The sequence below is a fragment of the Podarcis filfolensis genome (genome assembly GCF_964270895.1).
Source record: "Podarcis filfolensis genome assembly, chromosome: 15".
NCBI lineage: Eukaryota > Metazoa > Chordata > Lepidosauria > Squamata > Lacertidae > Podarcis > Podarcis filfolensis.
In genome coordinates this window covers 13,332,322-13,356,356 of record NC_139618.1, presented here as the reverse complement: position 1 = coordinate 13,356,356, position 24,035 = coordinate 13,332,322, and the positions used below count along the sequence as shown (strand labels likewise).

The following is a 24,035-nucleotide window of genomic DNA, read 5'->3' as shown; positions in this document are numbered from 1 at the left end:
TCTCAGGGCTGGTTACAGCAATTTAAAATTCAGGAATAGGGTAATCTGGGTGCTGCATCTTTGGTGTGGCTCTTATGCAAGGAAAGAGATATTTGGCTATGCGCTCCTCCCTCTTTCTCCTGGACCATCTCAACCAGTGTCTCTCCTTTCCTCTCTTTGTTCCTGTTCTTGCCGGTTGCCCATCAGGTCTGCGTCTGGCTCTCGTAAGAAGAGGAGGCACAGGTGAGGGTTAATGGTGTAGATTCCTCCCCCCACTGGACACCTTGTCTCCCCTAATCCCACATCCACATTCCTCACCTCCTCCCCCATCTCAGCCATGACCAGCAAGGCAAATTATGCACTGCCCTCTAGTGGCCAAAGACCACATTTGATCCTCTTTCTATAACAAATTCACCACTTGCCCCCTTGTCAGGCTCAAGGTCTCTTCCGGCCAAGCTCAGAAGAAACCACATTGGTCCAGGGCCATGAAAGTAGCTCCATAAAGGCCACCATAGCCAGGCACGAAAAGGCCAAAGGATCCGGGTTCAAAGGCTTGCAGGGAACAAGGAAGGTCACTTGACTTGCCCGGGAGGGCGTCACCAAGATTTCACCTACCAGGAACTCCTGGAGGAGTTCGCTCCATAATGATGGGGCCACCACCAAGGAAGTCCAGGCTTGGACATCCAGATGGGTGCAGGGGTACCTGTGGAATCTGCCATGGAAAGATGTTGTGGTGGTTACCAATTTCAAAGGCATTTAAAAGTGGAGTCGAACAGATTTATGGAAGGAAAGGCTATCAGTGACTACTAGTCATAGAAAACATACCTTTGAATACCAGAACAACAGCAGGAGAAAGTAAGCGCACTCCTGCCCTGCTTGTGGGATTCCCAGAGGCAACGGTTGCCAGCTCTGTGAAACACGTCACCCAGAATCTGCCATTGGAGGTGGCTACCTCACTTTGTCTAATGATAGAGCCGGCCATGGCAAAGATTAGTTAGGTGAGCTCTCGGTCTGATCCAGCAGGGCTCATCTTATGTTCTTACACGAAGTACAGTCTCTAGAGCTGTTCTCTGCAAGCTGGGGAGGGTGTGGTGGCCAAAATTTATATAATAAGGCGTAAAATGCACCAACATTATAATCACTTAGTGATAACAATGGAACTACAAGAGTGTTCAGTGCAGGCACACAGAGATCTCCTCATTTCGGCACAGGAAGCTGATTTGAAGGTGCGGATAAAGCAGTGGGTCATGGTGAGGTGAGATGTCATGACTTGCAAAACGTTCTCTAGACCGTCAGAAAATAGCCTGCCCCTTTGATTCTGGACCCTCCCCCTAAGAGTCGATTCCCCATGGAGAGGCTGATAAGCAGGCCACAGGTTTGGCACGTTGGCACCTGGGGAAGCTGTTCCATGAAATATTCTAGAAGGAAAAACTGGCTGCTGAGCCTGGTGTTTCCTGTGCCCATGTCTGGTTTCCCTCCTCCTCTCTCTCTCTGTCTCTCTCTCTGCCTCTCCCTTTTCATGTGCGTTCAGTTTTCTGCTGTCTCATAGGTCCAGAAGTCTCAAGAGCAAAAGGAAAGAGAAGAACAAAGACAGAAAAAGGTGAGGATCAGAATGGATTGCACCCCATCCGTAGAAGAAAACAACACAAGTTGAATGCTTATTCCCATGTTACTTGCAAGTGAAATTTCCCCCCGGAAGCAAATAAAATGGGAATTAACCATCTTGAAATAACTCATGGAAGATGAAGCAAGCTTGTTTCCTGCTTCTCCAGAGGGCAGGACCCAAACCAATGGATTCAGATTACAAGAAAGGAAATTCTGACTAAACATTAGGAAGAGCTTTCCAATGGTAAGAGCTGTTTGACAGCAGAACAGCCTCCTTTGGAAGGTGGTGGACACTCACTTGCTGGAGGATTTCCAACAGAGGTTGGATGACCACCTGTGAGGGATTCTTTCGTTGTGATTCCTGAATTGCAGAGGGTTGGGCAAGATGACCATTGGTGGTCCCTTACAACTCTGTGATTCTAGGACTAACACCTTGAATTTGGTCCGGTAGCTCACCAGCAGCCAGTGCGATGCTTTCAGAACTGGTGACTCAAGGTCCCGTCAGACTCCTGAACCCAGACCCATGGTTAGGCTCAGCATCCAGGCCTGGATCCAAATTCAGCCCCTCTGTAGCTTGCACCAGCTGGTCCTTCCTTTGTGCCAAAGTCCTGGCTGTCAATCAGGGTCTGGGTCATGATGGGGGCAGTCCCAGAACTCCTCCTGAGCCACAGTCATGGACTAATTGGACACAGAAGAATAGTCGGGGGAACCAGCTGGGAACCCCCAGGAGAAGAAGGCTGAGAACCAGGGGAGTGGTAGTGGGACAATGGGGTGGGAGGGATAAGAGGGAGAGGACTGGAAGAAGGTGTCAGAATCTGAAGGGTTAACAGAGCTTAGTGAGCTGGGGGAGTCTGTGGCAGAGAAGTCCAGAATCAGAGACAGAAGCTGAAGCAGGAGAGGAGGGAGGCCAAGAGGCAGAGAGGAGTCAGGCTGGTGCAGAGTCATGTGTGCCTCCCCTTCCTGCCACGACAAGCTCCCCTCCCACTTTGTCATCTAGAACCAGGGGAGGCATGAAAAGGGCAGAGGAGTGATTAGCTGTGTGTAGGTGCAGTCTCTGATTGCTTGGAGGAAACGCTGGAGAAGAGAGCACTTAGGCAGCTATGGGGAGGCGAGGACCTTTAGTCTCAGTAACTGCTCCATGGGGCAAGACCTACCAGGGATAAGCTGTTGTGCTCATCCAAGTCTGTGCAGATCGTGTTTTCACCAACGAAGAGTTAACTCCAATTTGCACAGTGTGATTTACTGCTGGCTCGCTCCTGACAGCCAGGCTGGTGGAGCGCCGGGTTCTGCCTCACCCTTCCGCTTCTCCCCATCCTCTCCCAGGTCACACAGCGAGTCGTCCACTCGGAGGTCCCACAGGCGCAGCAGCTGCAGTTCCCGGAGCGCCTCGCTCTCCTCAGATTACAGCGACTGCAAATTGACAAGCAGGTAGGCTGGGCTTACACCTGGTTTGGCCCCAGGTTTAGGGGTGGGGAGGCACAGCTTGGGGGGGGGAGCTCTTTAAATGGGACCGGTTGTGGATGGTTTTTTCACTCAAAGAACATACATGCAGAGCTTTGTGGTGTTACAAGTGTCACATATTATCCATTGTGTATTTGTTTGGAGTTGATCCTGCTTAGTGTCTCAACATCAAAAAAATGAAGATCATGGCCACTGGTCCCATCACCTCCTGGCAAATAGAAGGGGAAGAAATGGAGGCAGTGAGAGATTTTACTTTCTTGGGCTCCATGATCACTGCAGATGGTGACAGCAGTCACGAAATTAAAAGACGCCTGCTTCTTGGGAGGAAAGCAATGACAAACCTAGATAGCATCTTAAAAACCAGAGACATCACATTGCCAACAAACGTCCGTATAGTTAAAGCTATGGTTTTCCCAGTAGTGATGTATGGAAGTGAGAGCTGGACCATAAAGAAGGCTGATCGCCGAAGAATTGATGCTTTTGAATTATGGTGTTGGAGGAGACTCTTGAGAGTCCCATGGACTGCAAGAAGATCAAACCTATCCATTCTGAAGGAAATCAGCCCTGAGTGCTCACTGGAAGGACAGATCCTGAAGCTGAGGCTCCAATACTTTGGCCACCTCATGAGAAGAGAAGACTCCCTGGGAAAGACCCTGATGTTGGGAAAGATGGAGGGCACAAGAAGGGGACGACAGAGGACCAGATGGTTGGACAGTGTTCTCGAAGCTACCAGCATGAGTTTGACCAAACTGCGGGAGGCAGTGGAAGACAGGAGTGCCTGGCGTGCTCTGGTCCATGGGGTCACGAAGAATCGGACACGACTAAACGACTAAACAACAACAACACAGTGTCTATGATGTCAAATGGTACATCTGTTTTAACATGTTGTTGTAATGAACGTTCTTATTATATATTTTAATTATGGGTGTTTCAGTGTTTTAGTGTGTATTTTAAGAACGGGTAGCTGTATTTTTATTACTGGATTTTGTTTTTATTCATGTTTCATAATGTTTATATATGGCTCGATTGTAAAAAAAGCGGGGGGACTTAAAGCAGTCTACAAAGAAGAATAAAGCAAGAAATCATTGGTAGAAGCAGTTTTTTAAAACAGAATAAGGGATAGGCAAAAACCAGATCAAAACACATGCCAACATATCTAGGTAGGCTTGTCTAAACAAAAATGCATTTAGCAGGCGCCAAAGAGAGTTCAATGAAGGCGCCTGGCTGATGTCAAGAGGCAGTGTGTTCCAAAGTATAAGTGATGCCACACTAAAAGGTTGACTGCTTACAAATGTGGAAGAGGTATTTTGTGGCACCCGTAACAGTGCCAGTTCCACAGATGAAAGCAGTCCAGTCGGTTTATATGAGGGTAATGTGATCTCACAGGTATGCTACTCCCAAGTTGTTTAGGACTTTTAGTTGTTACTAGAAGTAACACCTTGAACCTGGCCCAGTAGCAAACTGGCAGCTAGTGCACATCCTTGAGCAAAGGTTTTCTATGGTGAGAGGGTCTCACTCCTGTCAGCAATCATCCTGCAGCATTCTGCAGCTTCCAGATCAAGTGCAAGGAAAGCACCGATACAGCACATTGCAGGATTCCAGTTTTGAAGTAACCAATTAATGGGTAGCTGTATTTCTTTAATAGACCTTCTGGACATCCAATGAAGCTGAATGTTGGAAGATAAAAAGAAGGACTATGGACATTCCTCTAACTGTGGCAGTGATGGCCACCAATTTTTTTTTGGGGGGGGGGGGGGCTTCAAAGGAGGATTAGATAAATTCATGGAGGAGGATAAGGCTAGCTCTGCCTCCACAGTTAGAGGCGGCGATGCTTCTGAATACCAGTTCCTGGAAACTGCAGGAGGGGAGAGGGCTCTGGTGCTCGGATCCTGCATCAGGGCTTCCTACTGGTTGGCCACTGTGAGAACAGGATGCTGGTCCAGGTGGGCCACTGGCCTGATGCAAGAGGCTCTTATGTTCTTATATTGGCACAAGTTCCTCAGTGGGAGCTCTCCTTGGTGCTGAAACAACCAGCCTGCCTTTCCCAGTGAACTCTTGCATCCGAGACCAGGGAGAAGAGTCGGTAGAAGAAGACTGGAAGAAATTAAAAGACTATCTACAGAAATACTGTAAAATTAAGGAATGTTACAAGGATGTTGGAATGAAGTTATGTGGTTTTAGCAGTAATGCTACAAAGGGGTATGTAAAAATGGATTGTTAACAGGTGAGAATGTAAAGTTATAATATATTAAGATAAATTATTAAGATAAAAGCAAAAGTGGTAAGGATTTGCTGAAACAACTATTGAACTAGAATACAAAAAAGGGAGGTGTGAGGAGGTCAGGGAAACAAGTAAATGAAAGACAAGACATGGAAAGACTGATTTGTTTTTAATTGGTTCTATTTTTCTGTATTTTGTATTTTTTGTTTCTTTCCTTTTTCTCTTTTCATTTTTTCATTTTTGTAACTTTTTTGAAACTTTAATAAATATTATTTTTTTTAAAAAAGGATAGTTAAGTCTGGGTTCTCTCTAGCTGTATTACATCCTTCTGCAGCAAAACCTACCTGGTGGCCTTACCCTATATTCTTCCAATCAACTTGCTTGCTGGCTTCTGTTAGAGCAGTTGGTTGGCCACTTTGAGTAGAGGATGGTGGATCAGATGGGCTGGTGGCCTGATCCAGCAGACTCTTCTTATGTTCCTAATAGAGGTTCTTCTTCTTCGATTGCTGTTGTCCTTTATTTGTTTGGGAACTGCCTTGCTATTTCTCCTTGAAATAAAAGGGGATCTATAAATCCTTCTAAGAAATATAGCAACAATCTCATGGAGGCCTACATAGCTGCTGACCAACCCTTTCTGTCCTCCCCTTTGTTTGCAGACTGAGTCCCAAGTACAGAGAGGATGCCCAGAAGGGCAGCAGCCACCAGTCCAGCCAGAGCCCCTCCTCCTCCTGTACCGGCCACAGCCGATCGGCCACGCCTCACCAAAACGGGCACAAGGGCGGTGCCCAGAACGGCCGCCATAGCCATGGCGCCCTCTTGGAGAAGAAACAGGAGGTATGGACCTTTTGGGTTTGCTTTTCTCAGGGTTCAATCCAACCCCACCTTCCCCAGCTGCCGCCCCGCCGCCACCTTCCCTCCCCAGATCGGCTCTGCCCCATCTCACGTTGCTCCCTCCTCTTAGGCATTTTGCTCAAAGCGTGGCGGATGGGGAAGGCTTAAGGAGAAGATGTTCCTCCAAGCCAGGCTTTCAGGTGCTGCTGGACTCCAACTCCCAATAGCCAGCATGGCCAATGGTTGGGGACGATGGGACCTGCAGCCCCACAGCATCCGGAGGGCTAGGGGGTTGCTCTGGAACTTCTCTCCCTCCCTCCTTCTCCGTCTCTTTCCCCTCTCATCAGACACTCATGTGCTACATCTGCATTGGGGTAACTCGGTGGTAGAATTTGGGCTAGATTACCCTTTGGGTCCCTTCCAATTCTGAAGTTCCGTGAGTCCAGGAAGTACTTTGCTGAGATCTTTTTGAGGAGTAGCAATGAGGCAAAAATCCATCGCCAAATGTTTTCAGGTCCGAGGATTTGGGTCTGTACGCCAAAGGTTTCCATACTTCTCTTCTCTCCATGCTTTTATCACCACCTCTCACTGCCTGTTTGTGGTCCGCAGGAAAGGTCCCGATCCTGGCTATTGCTGGGAGTCTTTTTGCTTTTTTTTTACCCACATGTAAGCTGTCTGAAGGCAGGAACAGGCTGTAGTTTGGTGGTAGAGCACACGTTTTGCACAGACCATCGCAGGCTGAATCCCTGGCGTCTCAAAGATTCCTGCTGGAGACCCTGCTGGAGAGCTGCTGCCAGTCAGTGTGGGCAATATTTAGCTAGATGGATCAAGGTCACACTCGGTTTAAGGCAGCTTCCTATGACTAGGAAGCGATGCCCTCCATGGCTTAGCTTGACAACAGCACCGTGCCTTTAAAGAGCAGAGATGGGGAAGGAATGGATTCAGTTTGTGTTTTAATGCAATATCACCTACAGCCAATTCCAGGCTTCCCCACCCTGAAAGCAGCCCTCCCCATGATAAAAATGCTTCAAAACAAGATGAGTTATTTCAGTTTAAGCATTCTCCATTAGGATTACCTCTCCCCATTCCCCTCCTCCTCCCCCTACTATTTTACCTCCAAATTTCTGAGCATCTTGAAAGGAAGGAATTCCTGGTGCAGTCTTCCCCAGAGAGTTTGCTAGGCCAGACCACTCTAAGTTTATCCATTCCATTGTCTCTTTCTCCTCAGCCGTCTCTTTCTCCCTCTTTTTTTAAAAAAAATATAAACAACATATATACACATTTTTATTTATTTTCCTAACCATGCGATTCTACCTCTTTTTTCCACACACCCCAAATCACTGTAGTTTGTTTATTCCATTATTCATCTCTGTGTGAGCCTTTCCCCCTGCCCTGCCCCAGTTCAAAAAAAGGTGGCATTAAATGAAAGGTGGGGGCTCTGGGACCCCCCCCAAGGTTGTTGATGGATTCTAACTCCCACCATCCCTGACCACTGGCCATGCTGGCTGGGGCTGATGGGAATTGTAGCTCAACAACATCTGGAGGAGGGCTGCATTCCTGCACAAAGTTTCCTAATCCAGGGATTGCCATACTGTGTGCCAGGGAAGAATGTGAAAGACACCAAGAAGTTGGTTGCAGAGGTTGCCTGGGTCTCTGCATGAGTCACCGTTCTGGGGTTGGGTGGATCATTTCCCCTGCCCTCAGACTCATTTTTCCCAAACTGACTTTGGAGTCAGTTATGACTCCGGGCTTACATGTGTGACTGGATCCATCAGCACAATTGTGTCTTCTGAAAATTCACTCCCAGAACAGCAACTCACACAGAGGTGTCAGAGATGAGCACTCTTGTGAACAGGGGTTGTTTCCTCTCTCACACTCTAAAACTAGTCATACAGTGCGCTTCATGTCTCAGAAGTGTGGGAAACAAAGCAGAATGTATTTTAATGCTTTGGGAAATGAATAATAGAGCCAGCTTTTCTCCAAATTCCCTGATAATACTCGAGTCAACACACGTTTCCTTTGGTTGTCAATTGCGGCTCCTGCTGTCCTGTGCAACTTTTATTTTATTTTTCATTTTTAATCCCAATCTGTGTTTTTCTTTAGCCTCCCGTTCGAAATGTGGTAATATAAAAGTTCAATTTTTTGCTCGGCAGAAACCAGGGGACTGGGCGGGAGGGCGACTGGGGCGTGCCTTTCGGATTCCTGCATTTTCTTTCTTGTTTTCTTCCCTTTTTGTAATGTACAGAAATGCAAACTATATCTTTCTCTTTTTCTTTTTCTTCCATTGTTGTCATGTGGATCTAGAAAATAAATATTATTTCTTCTGTTATTATCATTATTATTATTACTACAATTTTCCCCTTCCGTTTCGTTTCTTTGTGTGTGTAAGTGTGGAACCCTCCCGGCCAATTAAGAAATGCACAGACGTCTTTCTTTAGTTCTTTACAACCATTGAACTCTGTTGTCTGTTAAATTTCACATTTAAAAGGGAAGATAACTGTATAGTTTCCTTTTCCTTTTTTAAATATTATCTGAGGCAAAGCAGAAAGCTCCATTTCCCTCTCCCACAGAAAGTGGTGGGTTTGAGGTGGCTCAAATAAAACCCCCAAACGAATCTGGTGCTATGCCTGTAAAGAAAATGAGAAAATTATCCGGCCGGTTTGATACTAGAATCATTATCATCTGTGTTATTTTTCTAGAAAAAGAGGTGTCGGAACTCACCATGAACGCCTCCCTTGTTCTCTTATCATGGTGCCCACCTGAGAGGTGCCAGAACTGGGGGGAAAAACCCTGGTTATCATAATTATTATTTACTTGTGTCAGCCACCACATTTTAGTCAACCAACTATTTAGATTAAAAAGGAGTATTTGTTGCCCCCAATTAATCCATCCGAAGTCTTAAATTATCATTATTTTTTAATCTCAGTACTCTTAGAAAAGCCCAGGTGGTTAGCAACATATACGATGGGGTGGTAGATGTATCTAGACTACAATTCCCATCAACCCCAGTGGCCAGAGTTGATGGGAGCCAGGTTAGGGTTCATGTTTAGAGTCCAGCGACTTCCAGAGGACCGCAGGTTCCCCATCCCTGATGTAAGACAAGGGTTTTCCTCTTGTGTCAGAAAACAGAGAACTTCTCCTAGCAGGGGCGCTGGCTCCTAGGGGCCAAGCCCTTTTGGATCCCCCTATATTTTTGGGGTAGGGGCTGCCTCCCATGCCCTAAAAACATGGAACTGAAGAGTGGAACTGATCATAGTCCTCCTCCAGCCGCAGAAGGAAGGAGGGTCGAAGTAGCTTCCAACCAGTGGCAGTGCCAAGAGAGGAAGAGGAGGAGCCGCATTCGGCTCCTCCCAACGTTCTGATGTCACACTCATGACGTCGGGATATTGCACATGTGATGATGGCTCCTCCAATCGCAAGCTGGCACCTCTGTCTCCTAGGAACACAGGAAGCTGCCTCATATTGAACCAGACCATTGGTCCACATAGCTCAGTATCATCGATGGGGATTGGCAGCAAGTCTCCATGGTTTCAAGCAGGGTTTTTACTTCCTCATACATCCCATTCCTCGGGTCCATAGGAAATAAATTCTGCAGGCTAGGATGCAGGGGGGGGGGGAGAAATAGTATCAAGGCCAGCTCTACCATTGAGCAGAGTGAGGCAGGCACCTCAGGCAGCAGATTCGGTGTCATGAAAAGGCAGCAAATTGCCAGTTGTTCACTATTTTCTTCTTCTGTTTTTACTGCCAGGTAATCAGGAGGGATGCTAGTGGGATATTCTGTCGCAGCTCCCAAAATAACTCTGCTGGCCTTGAGTACACTAGATACCTTGACTTTGACTTCTTCTTATTGATATTTAATTATTGTATATTATAATAATAATAATAATAATAATAATAATAATAATAATAATAATATCAATAAATTAACTTTATTAGTTGGGTTGTTCGTTTGTTTTTACAAAAGTCATGCAGAGTGACTTATCACACAATGAAGGCGTATCTAAAAGACAATACTATTTTTAAAAGGCAGGATTAAAACATCCCACCCACTTGATGAGGCCAATGATGGCACCAGGAGAGCCTCCCTGAGGACAGTATTGTGCAAACAGGGGAGCCACCACCAAAAAGGCTTTTTTTCTCGTGTTGCCACCCTCCAGACCTCCCATGTAGGAGGTACTTGCAGAAGGGCCTTAGGTGATGCTCACAGGGTCTGGCAACGGGTGGGCAGCATTTGCTTCTCTGCTTCAAAATATTTTTAGTTATCCCTGAGTAGAATCAAACTCAAATGAAGTTGACTTCCCTTTTAAAAAGGTGGTTTCAATTTTCATGCCATATTTTCATGCCGGTGGGCTTCCTTGGTGGTACTCTATATCTATTTCTCTCTCTCTATTTCTCTCTCTCTGTTTCTCAGCTTCTCTTTCCTCCTCCTCCTCGCCCTCTCATGTACACACTTTACAATTTCTCCCTCTTTCAACGGGGCCCCTTCTAGCTTATCCCAATACAAACAGATTCCCATCCCCACCCCCACCCCCCAACTTGACATTTTCTGCCTTCATCCGCTTCCTTTCTCGCATGATCTTTGGGACTTTTTTTTTTCCTTTCAAAAATATTTAAATGTTACAGAGAAACTTTTTAAATTGTTTTATTTTCCGATGGCTGCCGCTATTTAGACAACTACTGGTTATCCACATGCATTTTTATTTTTTAATTTAAACAAAAATGAAGAATGATGGCTGCCTGAACTGACCAAGGCCACGTTTGCACCATAAATTTAAAGCAACTATCACACCACTCGGAATGGTTGTGGCTTCCCCCAAAGGATTCTGGGAACTGTAGGTGTTGGTTAAAGGTGATGGGCGTTTTTAGGAGACCCCTGTTCCCCTCACAGGGCTACAATTCCCAGAGTTCCCTGTGAAGAGGGATTGATTGTTTGACTTCTCTGGAAACAGTAGCTCTGTGAGGTGAACGGAGGGGCTCCCAGACAGCCCTTAACAAAATACAGCTCCCAGAATTCCTTGTGGGGAGCCATGACTGTTTAAAATGGTACCATAGTACACTCTGTGAGGGGAATAGGGGCCTCCCAGCGACTCTCAGCAGCCCCATAATGAACTGCAGCTCCCAGAATGCTTTGGGGGAAACCATAAGTCTTTGAATTGGTACCATAGTGCTTCAAATTTATGGTGTGAATGGGGCCTGAAATCCAAAGTGTGGTCAAAGCAAAGCAAAAGTTGATTAGCAAAAGGGGTCTGAAGCACGTTACTAAAGAGTCGTTGTCTTTTTCCCCATTCTGCCCTCCAAATGTGGAGATTACCATTTCTTTTTTTATTATTGCATTCCTCACCACTCCGAAGGTAGGTATTTCTCTCCCTCCGCACGTTCACTTCTACAGATCAGCCTGTTGAAAAGCACCGTAGTTTGATTAAATGTGATTTTTTTCTATCTTCTCTCTCTCTTTCTTCCTCTCTCTCTCTTCCTCTCTCTCTCTGTCTATCTCCTAACGCTTGTCTATTTTTGGTGGCTCTGTACAATTTTTATTTATTTTCTTACAATTAGCTACAAAGTCATGCTTCTCTTATCCTCCCCCCCCCCATGGAAATTTATTTAATTTCTTTAAAAATAATAATCCTCGTTCTGTTGTTAGAATGCATTTCTGTGTGTTTTTTCTGCTCTTCGATCTTGTGTTTGTTTCCATAAATGGTACAGTCATATCCAGCTGATTTGATTTCCTTTTTGTGATATTATTATTATTATTATTATTATTATTATTATTATTATTATTATGACGGCTTACTATGCAAGCCATTTAATTGTTATTGCCAAAGTAAAATCACTAAAGCTGAGGGAGACTCTCCATACAATTGGAATTATCCTTTCTCTGCCTTGATCACATGGGTGGTTATGAGTTTTGTAGATGGTGTTAAAAAGACAGTTCCAGTTACAGTGGTCACTGAATTTTGGCAGCAAAATCCTCTCTCTCTATACAGTCATACCTCAGAAGCTGAACGGAAGCTGTTCCAGAAGTCTGTTTGACTTCTAAAACGTTCGGGAACCAAGGTGCGGCTTCCAATTGCTCTTGCAGCCAATCGGAAGCTGCAACGGACGTTCAGGTTCCAAAGAACATTCACAAACCAGAACAATCACTTCCAGGTTCGCAGCATTTAAGAGCCAAACTGTTCATCTCGCAAAGCATTCGACTTCCAAGGTACGACTGTACATACATGGAGCCTTTATCTATAGGCAACAACATCCAAGGGGATTTCGACAGAAGTGAAAAGATGTTTAAACTGACATTGAATATATACAATCTAAGGCAGGGGGTGGTGTTGGTTTGCAGTACAGTATGATCACATCTTACAGACGTCTAACTTGCGTGATTTCAACCATACGAAGTTGGAGGTCTTTAGTTGAAAGTTAAATGCATGCAAGACAGAGATCTTACAAGCTCTTTGCAAGGCCCTCTGAGTACACCAGCTGTGGAAGCCACTGGATGCTCTTTCAGAAGCAGTTTTTTATTCACTTTTGCATATATGTGGAATCCATGCATCCGAACACCCACATAAGATGTGATTGTACTGTACATAATCTGGGAAGTGGGAGTCACTGAGTTTTGAGATTTGTGGCTACTGTGGAGATTCCACAAAGAGCAGGAAGAACTTATGAGAACTTATTAGAAGAAGATCAGGCAGCCCCCTTTCCTTACCTCTGCAAAGTGAGGAAACTGGTAGTGTGTAATGCAAAAGACATCGAAAGAAATAACGAAAGCTCCCCCTACCCTCAGAAGGGCCACCTGGAGAGTGACTCTGCCTAATTCCAGTGACCTTCCACCACTGGGACTGTGTTATTTGCAAACTGGCTATATTCCAGAAAGTGTCTTTATGTCATGTGGAATAAAATGTTGTGTAGAAGCTCAGACATAATGCGTAATTTAACAGTTAGGAAAACAGCAGGAAAATGGAATAAACTGACATGTGAGTGTATCCCGCAACTCACTGCCCAACACTGGACTTTGTACAATGGATTTCAGAAATCTGTTCCTGGTATTGGTGCAACCCTAAAAGTTCCCAGACGCTCTGCAGCTTCCATAAGACTTATAAGCCGCACAATGTTTCCAGACCACATTCATCCCATGCGTTTAGACTTAGAACCGTAGATTTGGAAGGGACCCCAAGGGTCATCTAGTCTAACCCCCTGCAGTGCAGGGGTCTCAACACATAGCTCCTTCATCCAATTTGAAACCATACTGGACCCTGCTTAGCTTTGCAAATGTGCTAGCAGTTTTATGTGCCCTAAAGCATTATGATTCCAATTTGAACAATTGTGGCTTTCCCCCAAGGAATTCACAGAGCTACAGGTTCACAACCAGTCCCACTTTGCATGGAACTCTGGGAATTGTAGCTCTGGAACTGTAGTCATTCATTTAAGATCTCCCACAAAATGTACCATATGGAGTCTTCTGTCCATGTCAGAAAACGTGCAAAAAAAGGTCACCACTGATTCCAAATCAAATCTTTAGGGTCAACAACCAGCGTTAAAGAGGCAAAATAAGAGGCATTATCCAGATGTGTCTATTAGGATGAAATAGGATAAAATGAAATCCTTTACTTGAATGGTCCCCTGTCCCTGTCTCTTGAGGTAATTGACCTGGTAAACCGAATTAATTGGGTCAGGCCCCAGGCTGTGATTACGTCCTCCAACCCAGAGTTACTCAAGAGAGACATTGACTGGGGGGCTCCAATTCTGGCAAATCTGTTCACCAACATCAACAATTAATTGCACCATTGATTCAAAATTCAGTTAAAACTACCTAATTTAACTAATACAGCACATCTGATGAACTTGACTCAGTGATACCAGCTTTTCAAAGCCTGGTAGTCATTTAGGTATACCTCCAGTGCCCCCCCCACCAGTAATCCTACTGCCCCCTGGGGGCATTACCAGTCACTTTGGGAACCCCTGACCTGCAAGGTCTCAAATGGAAGCATGGAAATGATTTGAAATCAAGCCTGTTTGTAAAAGAACCTGGGGAGTGTCAGGTGATGGACTCTAGGTGGGTGTGCAGGTAATCCCATCATAGTTCAGAGGTGGGTGATGTGCCCATCACCTCCTTGATCAGTTTGGGCATCACTGCTTGACCAAGACAGACCAGTTAGGCCTGGAACGTGAGCCAAATCCATCAGTCAACTCTTCCCTTGTAAAGGAACACTGGGGTTAATGGTAACACCAGGATTCAAGTGCATTGCCTTTTGTGTAGAAGACCCCGGTTCTGGTTGTCCTTCCATTCTCCCTGGTGTGAATCAGACCCCTTTTTTCTCACCATCTCCCCCCACCCGAAAATCCAATAATTACCTCCACTTAAAGGGACTATAATGATGGGTGCTGCTCCCTAAGGCCACGGTGGTAACTCTGCTAGGTGCTTTGGTGAAGGTGGGGAATGTTAACATTTTAGACCGAAATACTGATTTCCTTTTGTTTTCTTATTCATGCTGAAGCCTCCATAGGGTCTCTCGCTGGTAGGTATATGTGTATCTAGAAGGATTACTAACTCTATTCAGATTTAGCTGGGCATGCTTTGAACGGGCAAGACTGGCCACTGTTTGCATCTGGGCAGAGACCCAGAGGCTCTGCCACTGACCACCAACAGCGTCAAATCCCTTGCAGTTGACCCAACGCCCTTGCAATTGGCCTCGTGGCCACCCACAAGGCAAAAGACAAACCTTCAATGTGTTGCTCTGTGTGATTCATGCTGTTCAAAGGCAAATCTCAAGATCTGAAATGGTTTTGTTCCAGTGTATACAGAATTCAAGTGGTCTGGACTTTCCTGGGTTGATGGCAGAAAATACCAAAACAATATTCTTGACCGTTTGCTGTGTGGGTAAAAATGAAGGCATTTCTCTGGCATTTTCAGGAGGGGCCCCCTTGCTAACAAGCTGGCCAACAGTTTCCCATTTTTCCCCTTGCTTTTTATTTTTAAGCACTAAAACACACATGGCAGCGCAAAGCTCTCCCCATAGCTCCTCGACTGCCACACTTCATGGCTGCCCTCATGGGATACCCAAGGCATTCTGGGAAGTGCCGCTGGCAGGAAGTAGCCTGAGGCTCTCCCCACTGCTTCCCGCTAGCTGTACTTTCTAAGGAAACCACCAACTCCCTCCTGAAAATTTCAGAGATGTTGCTTACCCACTGTACACCTCAAGAAAGCTGCAGAAAATCAGCAACCGTTTCTTGCAAGGGGATAATATTTTCTGGATGCATGGGCAGGGAAAGTCCATTTCAGTTTTAACAGGGGGTGTTTCCATATCCTGCCCAAGGTGCCTGAGGGAACCCCGATCCACCCTTCTTCCAATGCTCTGGCCCCATATATTCCAGTTATCCCTGTTTACCAGGGTCAGTTCTGGTTTTCTGTCTCCCATCTAAGGTAAATGAGTGCCATGGTTTGGCATTTTCTTGCAGTCTATGTAGGGGGGGATGCCTTCAAAAAATAGTTATGTACACACATGCATCAAAGTTGCCCTGGGTCAGAGCTGAAGGTCTCTTTTCCAGGTCTCTAGAAGTTAATTCTGCCAATGAAGGAGGGGAGGCATCTTAATTCTAGGGTATATGTAGGTAATTGTACACCTGGAAGTGGAACACTGAGTATACAGCAGCTGGAGAGGTCCACTTCGAACCTTTCTGCCTTTACCCAGCTATGACTTCCTGTCTTAAATGTTGACAAATGAATAGCAACTGTGTGTATAACCAGACCCACCGTGAGGTTAAATATGGTGACATCTTTTCAAAAAGAAAGGAAAGGGATCAGAGCTGACAATACTTCCCCCCCCCCGAGAGATGTTTATTTTTCACACCTGCTTAGACAAAGAAGGTCACTTGCAGAGTTTTCTCCAAATATTCCCCACCATTTTTGTGTGCATGTAAGTGGTAGTCACCATTTCTCTCTCTCTGTCTCAAACACACACACACACACACACACCAGAACTATGTCAGGTCTCTGGGGCTTGTGGAGGATGCAAGATGATTGCTAGGCTATCCATGCAGTTGCTGCTGTCATCGCTTGCAGCGACAAAAGCTTTGATGGGATGGGAGTTGTGTTCCTGCTAACGGTGACCCTCAATACCCAAGAAATAGTTGGATAATTTCTCTTCCCCCTGGAGAAATTCATCACCATCCCCTCAGTTTCTCTGCCCAGAAGCAGAATCAACAGTGTGATGTAGCAGCAAAAAATATTTAATGCTATTCCTGGCCGGCTTCCCTCAGCCAATAAAGCGAGATGAGCGCCGTAACCCCAGAGTCAGCCACGACTGGACCTAATGGTCAGGGGTCCCTTTACCTTTACCTTTTTAGGCCAGGTCAACAGAAGCATAGTGTCCAGATCAAGGGAAGTAATAGCACCACACTATTCTGCCTTTGTCAGACCCTACCTGGAGAACTGTGTCCAGTTCTGGACACCACAATTTAAGAAGAATATTGATTAGAGTTGGCATATTTCAAAAAGTGAAAATCCAGACAGAAAAGTGGTTGAGCATTTTTTGGCCAAAGTTGTTGAGCCAAAGTTTCCAACGGCCTATTTCCAGCTATGTTTGGGAATTTCCAGACCTATGGCAACCCTAATATTGATAAGCTGGAAGGTGGGCAGAAGAGGGTGACCAAGATGATCAAGGGTCTGGAAACCAAGCCTTTTGAGGAACGGTTGAGGGAGTTGGGTATGTTTGGCTTGGAGAAGAGAAGACTAAGAGGTGATATGATAGCTGTCTTCAAATACCTGAAGCGCTGTCACATGCAAGGCAGAGCTGCTCCAGAGGGTAGGACTTGAACCAATGGCTTCAGATGTCAGGAAAGGAGATTCTGACTAAACAGCAGGGAGAACTTTCTAATGGTAAGAGCTGTTTGACAGTGGAATGAGCTCCCTTGGAAGGTGGTGGACTCTCCTTCATTGGAGGTTTTTAAGCACAGTTTGGATGTCCATCTGTCATGAAAGATCTAGCTGAGATTCCTGCATTGCAGGGGGTTGGACTAGGTGACCCTCAGAGTCACTTCCAACTCGAAAATTCGGTGAATACAGAATGTCAAGAGGCACACAGGTCTAAAATTGTGTACCCGGCAGGGGGAAGTCTTTAGTATGGGAGAGAATCTCAGGAAGTGATGCTCTTTGTGAGAACTAGGGGTGGGATTTTACAAAATCCGAGGCTGACCCTGCTGTTTTCACCTGTGAGAAGTTGGAGGGTGTTTGGTGGTATTCATTTTGATCAAATAGGAAAGGGGAGAAAGAGAGGGCTGCCCCCCCATCCCACACCACCATCCCTGAAAGAAAAGGAAACCGCACACACAAAATTTGACAGCGAGGATGTTTTGAACCCTGAATACAAGTTTCCCTTTGGGGCAGGGTTGGCCACTGTGAGAACAGGATGCTGGGCTGGATGGGCCACTGGCCTGATCCAGGAGGCTTTTCTCACATTCGTATTGCCAGTTCCCTTCTGAGTCATTCTTTCTTACTGAAAGCAAGAGCGGAATGAACTGAGAGTAGCGAACCAGAAAAAAAAGGGGGTTGGTTTAAATGTCAGCATAGGGGAGAGGCCTAAGACCTAACCCTCTCCTGTGCTAGCCCTGAAAGCTTGGAACAAGCTCAAACCTGGGTAGGAAGGAACCCTTCCTCTTTTTCATTGTATTTTAATACAGTGGTACCTCGGGTTACATATGCTTCAGGTTACAGACTCCGCTAACCCAGAAATAGTACCTCGGGTTAAGAACTTTGCTTCAGGATGAGAACAGAAATCGTGCAGCGGTGGCACAGCGGCAGAAGGACGCCCCATTAGCTAAAGTGGTGCTTCAGGTTAAGAACAGTTTCAGGTTAAGAACGGACCTCCGGAACGAATTAAGTACTTAACCCGAGGTACCACTGTACTGACCTTGAATGCCATAGAACAGGGTGGGGTTTTGTTTTGGTTTTTTGGTGGGGTGGAATTAGAGTAGTTGGGAAAGTTTTGCAAAAGTAGATAAATATTCACTGGTCAGGGAGACCTAAGGAAGCAAATCCCCCCTCCAAAAAAACCAATCCAATGAAGACTGAGCATGCCCAGTAGCTACAGAATGAATGACCAAATGCCAGAGATGCCAAAAATTGATGGGCAGGGGAGTAGAATGGAACAGAGTGTTCTGAAAGTAGGCAGGGCTGGATGGATGGGTTGAACACTAAACAGGAGCACACCCCGCACTGCAACATTTTGTTGCAGACCCCACTTCCTCTCAGCTCACTTCCTTTTCCTAAAATAGGTGGGTTTTGTGAGAACTAGCAGACCCAGAGTTTAAAGGGTTTCTTCTTCTTCAGGCAAATAGATCAGGCCAGAGTATAAAGGCCATGACCATCATATGGCACATGCACCCATGTACCCACCCAGCTAAGAGAAGTAAATGTTTTTACAGACTGTGATGCCTGTCTTACTCAAACACCTTTTGCCCTTTTTGGAGGGGGTGGGGGGAGACTTTTTTTCCACTACATTTGATCCCCATAGCTTTTTTGATGTGGGACGTTTAAGATGCCAGCCAAGCTGCTGATTTTGGGTGTCTTTGGTTCCTCCCTTTTCTCTGTGTCTAAGGCAGCCTTCTGCAATCAGGTGCCCTCCAGATGTTCTGGGCTACTATCAGCCTCAGCTGGCAAAGGTCAAGGATGATGCGAGTAGAATATTTGGAAGTTAGCAGGTGGAGGGAAGCTATGCAATGGATCAGTGGCCCTCCAGATGTTGTGGGACTCTTCCACCCATCAGCCACATCGGGAGGGTACCAGAAGATGGAGAAGGCTCAGCTAAAGTCCCCAGCTCTCACTCAGCCCAGAGGTTGCACAGTAGATACACCCTCTGTTGCCTTTTCAAAGCCGCCTGTTGCCCAAATGTTCACCTGCCTTGCTGATGGGCATCTCTTCAAGGGAGATTTGAACTGGAGCAGTCATTTGGCCTTCTCAAGGAATCCTGGGAGTTGTAGTACAGTGGAGGAGCTGGGTTCCCGTGGGGAACTAGCTCTCACAGCACCCTTTAAGGCTTCTGATTTTCACTCTCAGCTGTATCTCCACCTGCCCCACACATGACATGGCATAGGTGTGGGGCAGGTGGGCATGGTTTGAGGAAACAGCCTGCAGTCCAAATTTGAACATCTGGTGGGCTATGTTTGGCCCACAGGCTGGATTCTGGGCACGTGGAGAGAAGTTGCAAGGGTTATAAAGCTGATCTACGTCTGTCACATGGTCAGCCCTAAATCTACCAATCCATCAGTGTTCTGCCTCCGCCGAGAGAATTGTTTCAGCCTCCTTCTGTATAAGAACAATTCCATGTTGAATGATTCTCTTATGGGGCTGTCCTACACAACTGTGTGCCCCTTGCAGGAAAGGCATAGCTCAGTAGTCCAGGGCCTGCAGAAGCATCTCCAGTGAGCAACAGGATTAAGTCACAGGTGAGGACAAAGATGTCTCTTCTCCAGAAAGCTTGGAGAACAGCCAACTTGACTATATTGAAGTACAAGGGCCCATCACAGCCTGGCTGGGCATAGGGCAGCTTCCTGCGTATCACCAAATATGGGAACAATTCCCATCATGGACTTTGGGGGAAAGTCCACAGGAAGGACATGGCTCGTTTCCCCCTACAGTCTTCCCACTGTCTTAAATTTAATTTCCGTAAAACTGGGCCTTTGTGTGGGTCTGAGAGAGATGGAGCAGACAGATCCTGGACAGAACCAAATGAGGAGGGGTGGGGAGCGAATCTGTTGGACTCCCATGCCCAACAGTAGCCATGGACAATGGGTGTTGTAGTCTAACACCATCGGGAGGGCCTCAACACTGACCTAGACGAATCTGATCAGTTAGAAGCAGGTTCAGGACAGCATACTCAGGATGAAGATGGAACCAGATTAGAATCTTTGGGGTAAGGGGCAGAGACAGGCCACAATCAGAGGGCTAAGGGTTGTGGCTGGCGCCTGGGCAAAGGAGGCTGCTTTCGAGATCCCAGTACTGGTGGGAAAACACTAGTCCCAAGAGGGGCAAGCTAAACTCCAATGGGTTGGCAAACCTACTTTGGGCTCCCGCAGCCTTGAGAGGATGTCTGTCTTAAAAGAAAACCCACCCTGTCATTTCCACTAATTTTAGGGAAATCCAAATGGCATTCCGTTTGTTCTAAAAACAAAAGAGGGGACTGCACACAGGGTCCGCCTCATGGCTGTGTGTTGCAAGAGCTTAGGAGACCAGGGTGGTTTGGTTTTTTATTCCTCTCCTTTCTATCTCTCTCTCTCTCGTTCTTTCTTTCTTTCTCTCTTCCTCTCTCTCTCTCTCTCTCTCTCTCTCTCTCTCTTGCATTTTTTGTCAATCTAATGATTCACTTATATTGCCCAACTTTTCCCTTCTCTTCATACCTTACCTACTAAAGGAGGAAATACCACTTTCTTGGTAAGTGGACGTTAACCAGGACGGACTTAAAAAAAAAAAAGTGGAAATTTAACAAAAATAAATAAATAACATAAAATAAAAAAGGAAAGAGAATAGAACGCTGGTGGAGACTCTGCACAAATTTTCAAAACCCAGGAAGAGTTCAGAAACTTTTTTTTAATATCCTTTTTTTTTTCAGTACTGATGACATTTGTGGAGTTTTCTTTTGGTTTAAGATTTTATTTTCTCCATCCCCAACCCAGCCCCTGTTCCAATCCCCATCACCTACACATAGCTTTCTCTTCTCTTCTACATGCCTTGATCAAGCTCCCCACAAAGAAATCCATTTCTATCCAAACCCCACCCCACCCGATCCCTGGCTTCTTATCCTTTCCCCCCACCATCCCATAATGTACCCCCTCTTCCACCGATATGAGCACCCTCCCTTTTCTTTCTCTCTTTCTCTCTCTTTGTTTTTTTCCAACAAAATATAATTTGGGGTCTTCTTTCTTTTCTTTTAAAAGAACACACACATACACACACACATGCACATATTATATACTTTTCATTTTTCCAAGGTGACCCTCTCCCTCCCGCCCCGTTTGAAACTCTCCGCCTCCCCTTCCCTGTTTCATTTTTTCATTTTGGTTTATTTCCTGTTTTTGCATGCCAGAGATTTTGCATGAGCTGCATCGTTTAAGGTCGAGAGGTTGAACAGGGGAGAGAGGTGCAGAGTAGTATCTGTGTAGCCTGCCTTTATTCAAATCATTGTGCATCGCTGTTGTGAAATTGCAGCTTTTTCCTGCTGGTGAGGGGTCTCTCTTTGTTTTTTTAAAAAACCCTCTCCTTTCCTTCTTTCTCTCTTTTCGCCCCACCCTCCCTCTCTCTGTATCTCTCCCCGTCCCTCCGCGTCTTTCATTCTGCTAGAGGCTGGATTCCACGTCTCCTTCCACGAGGGCCCACGTCAAGTCCGAAGTCCCGTCGCCCCACTCCAAGGAAGGCCGGTGCAGCAAATATGGCGTCAAGGCCTCACGCCGGTCCGCCTCACCTCCGGGGAGATGCTCGGGTGGAGATAAGCGCTTCCACAGGCGCCATGCGAGGTCCACGTCGACCCACAAGCACAAAGGGCGTGGCAGGGCCAAGCTCTCAGCCGCCAAGGAGTCCCCGCGATCTGTCAGCCACACAGGCTACAGCAGTGACTCAGAGGGGTCCACCTGCTCACACCCTTACCACACAGTGGCCGGGACAGAAAAGAACCATGGGGTGCACCTAAAAACGTAAGAACCAGAATGGGGTGCATGCTTGTGAGTGGCCCATATACCATACCCTCCAACAGGGCCCATGTTTGGTCCAATGCGCAGAAAAACAACCTGCTGCTGTTTAGTCGTTTAGTCGTGTCTGACCCTTTGTGACCCCATGGACCGGAGCACGCCAGGCCCTCCTGTCTTCCACTGCCTCCCGCAGTTTGGTCAAACTCATGCTGGTAGCTTCGAGAACACTGTCCAACCATCTCGTCCTCTGTCGTCCCCTTCTCCTTGGGCCCTCCATCTTTCCCAACATCAGGGTCTTTCCCAGGGAGTCTTCTCTTCTCATGAGGTGGCCAAAGTATTGGAGCCTCAGCTTCAGGATCTGTCCTTCCAGTGAGCACTCAGGGCTGATATCCTTAAGAATGGATACGTTTGATCTTCTTGCAGTCCATGGGACTCTCAAGAGTCTCCTCCAGCACCATAATTCAAAAGCATCAATTTTTCGGCAATCAGCCGTCTTTATGTTCCAGCTCTCACTTCCATACATCACTACTGGGAAAACCATAGCTTTGACTATACGGACCTTTGTTGGCAGGGTGAAATCAAATCCCCCCAAATTAACCATTGTCTGAACCTGAGACCCACACCAAATGCCCCCCTCTGTTGCTTCCCCCTCTGCGCTCTGATTGGCCCTGCTAATCTCCGCCCACTGCATGTTTCAGAGCAAAGGAGAGGCACCACCGCGGTAGGCTGGGCAGTTGCTCTCCAGCCCCAGCCAAACACTCCAGGCACAAGTCGGAGCGAAGGAAGAGCCTGTCTCGGAGCAGCTCCTGGAGCTCCAGCCGGTCCCCGTCGAAATCTCGGTCCCGATCCCGGGAGAAGAGATCTGCACGCAGCAGGACCCGGTCTGGATCCCAGAAAAAAATAACAAGCAGCAGGTAAGGTGCTTGTAATCCCCAGTTCTTACACTGGGGGCAGCAGCAGCATAGAAGACGGTGACTTAGACCCCAGATCGTGGTGGTGGGACACTGGAAAGCAGCCTGGGTAAGGGACAAGGTGGGAGGTGCTAGAAGCAGGGGATTTGGGCAATCAAGGGAGGGGGTCAAAAAAAAGAGGCTCCTCCAGGACAGGGCTGGAGGCTGAGAGTTGCAGTGTGAGCGCAGACTCGGATAGAGAGGAGTCAGAGATTCCCCTGCTACACAGCACCAGGGAAGTCCCGGTACTGCTGGCTCTCCTCCCACTCTGACACCCCGATCGAGGAGAGTCCTGCACGTTGCTGAGCACTGGGCCAGACAGGCACAGAGGAGGAGCCCACCCCATTTCTGCAGCCTTTGTCTGCTTGGGAGGGATGAGTGACAGGCTAGAGGGGAAGGGCGGGGCCCGTAGTCAGCTTCAGCACAAGCTGAATGAGTCAAGCCACATTAATTCTGCTGTGATGTTACTTTCTGTGAATAAAAGCTAATTGCATCTCGTGCCTCACATTCTTCCTGCCCTGTGGATGACCTGTGCTTGCCTGACAGCTCCTTGACACACTGCCACTGACCTGGGTCTAAGTCTTCTTTCTCTGTGTCATCCCTGGGGGGTTCTTGGGCTGGTGCCTCCCACCGCTCTTTGCCACCCAGCCATTCCCTGACACAGAGTGACCCTAGGAGTCCGTCCCCAGTGACTGACTCACCTCCTTTCACCCTGATTGTCTCCAATCAGCACAAAGTGTCTTGATCCCACCCCCTTGCCCCACAACCATGGAGAACTATACTATGAAGGTTGAGCTAGATGGACTAATGGTTTGATTCTATACAAGGCAGATTCCTATGTCCCTCAGTGTTTGCAAGATAGGGGTTTGCTGCCTTTCAATCCCAGGGGCCGGTGTCGAAAGCCGCCATTCTCTTCTGGTGCCTGAAGGGGGCGCTGCAGCTGGTTCACACAGCCAACTGTCGTTCCCAAGACCCAGATTCCCAGTTGCGCTTTGGAGACTCTCACAATGTGTGTGGAAATGAGGCCACAGGGCTGCTGTGGTTGTTGGGGTTTTTTTTTCTATCCAGAGAGAAGGACAATGAGCCGCGCGCCCGCCACAGTGACACAGAACCCACGCGTGCCCGGCGTCGCTCCCGGAGCTACTCCCCCATCCGAAAGAGAAGGCGTGACTCCCCAAGCTTCATGGAGCCCAGAAGAATCACCAGGTAAAAACTTGGCCACAGGAGTTCACGCATTGGTGCGTTCGATATTGGATTGGCGCAATGCGCTCTTTGTGGAGCTGTCCAGGCACTCGATCCAAAAGCTGCAGCTAGTACAG

At 46.9% G+C, this 24,035-nt stretch overlaps 1 protein-coding gene across 3 annotated transcripts in view; it reads left to right on the top strand.

Annotated features, from left to right (window-relative positions):
- LOC310750065 (uncharacterized protein) overlaps window positions 1-24,035 on the top strand; it is a 117,730-nt gene that overhangs the window by 79,977 nt on the left and 13,718 nt on the right. The window contains exons 9-15 of one of the 3 annotated variants that reach the window (XM_083587721.1): window positions 187-222; window positions 1,529-1,579; window positions 2,908-3,012; window positions 5,923-6,100; window positions 21,423-21,772; window positions 22,465-22,680; window positions 23,785-23,922. In XM_083587721.1, the coding sequence (XP_083443847.1) occupies window positions 187-222; window positions 1,529-1,579; window positions 2,908-3,012; window positions 5,923-6,100; window positions 21,423-21,772; window positions 22,465-22,680; window positions 23,785-23,922 (1,074 nt within the window). Of the gene's footprint in view, window positions 1-186; window positions 223-1,510; window positions 1,580-2,907; window positions 3,013-5,922; window positions 6,101-21,422; window positions 21,773-22,464; window positions 22,686-23,784; window positions 23,957-24,035 lie in introns of those variants that run through there. The other 2 variants (XM_083587719.1, XM_083587720.1) reach the window with 2 other exon arrangements.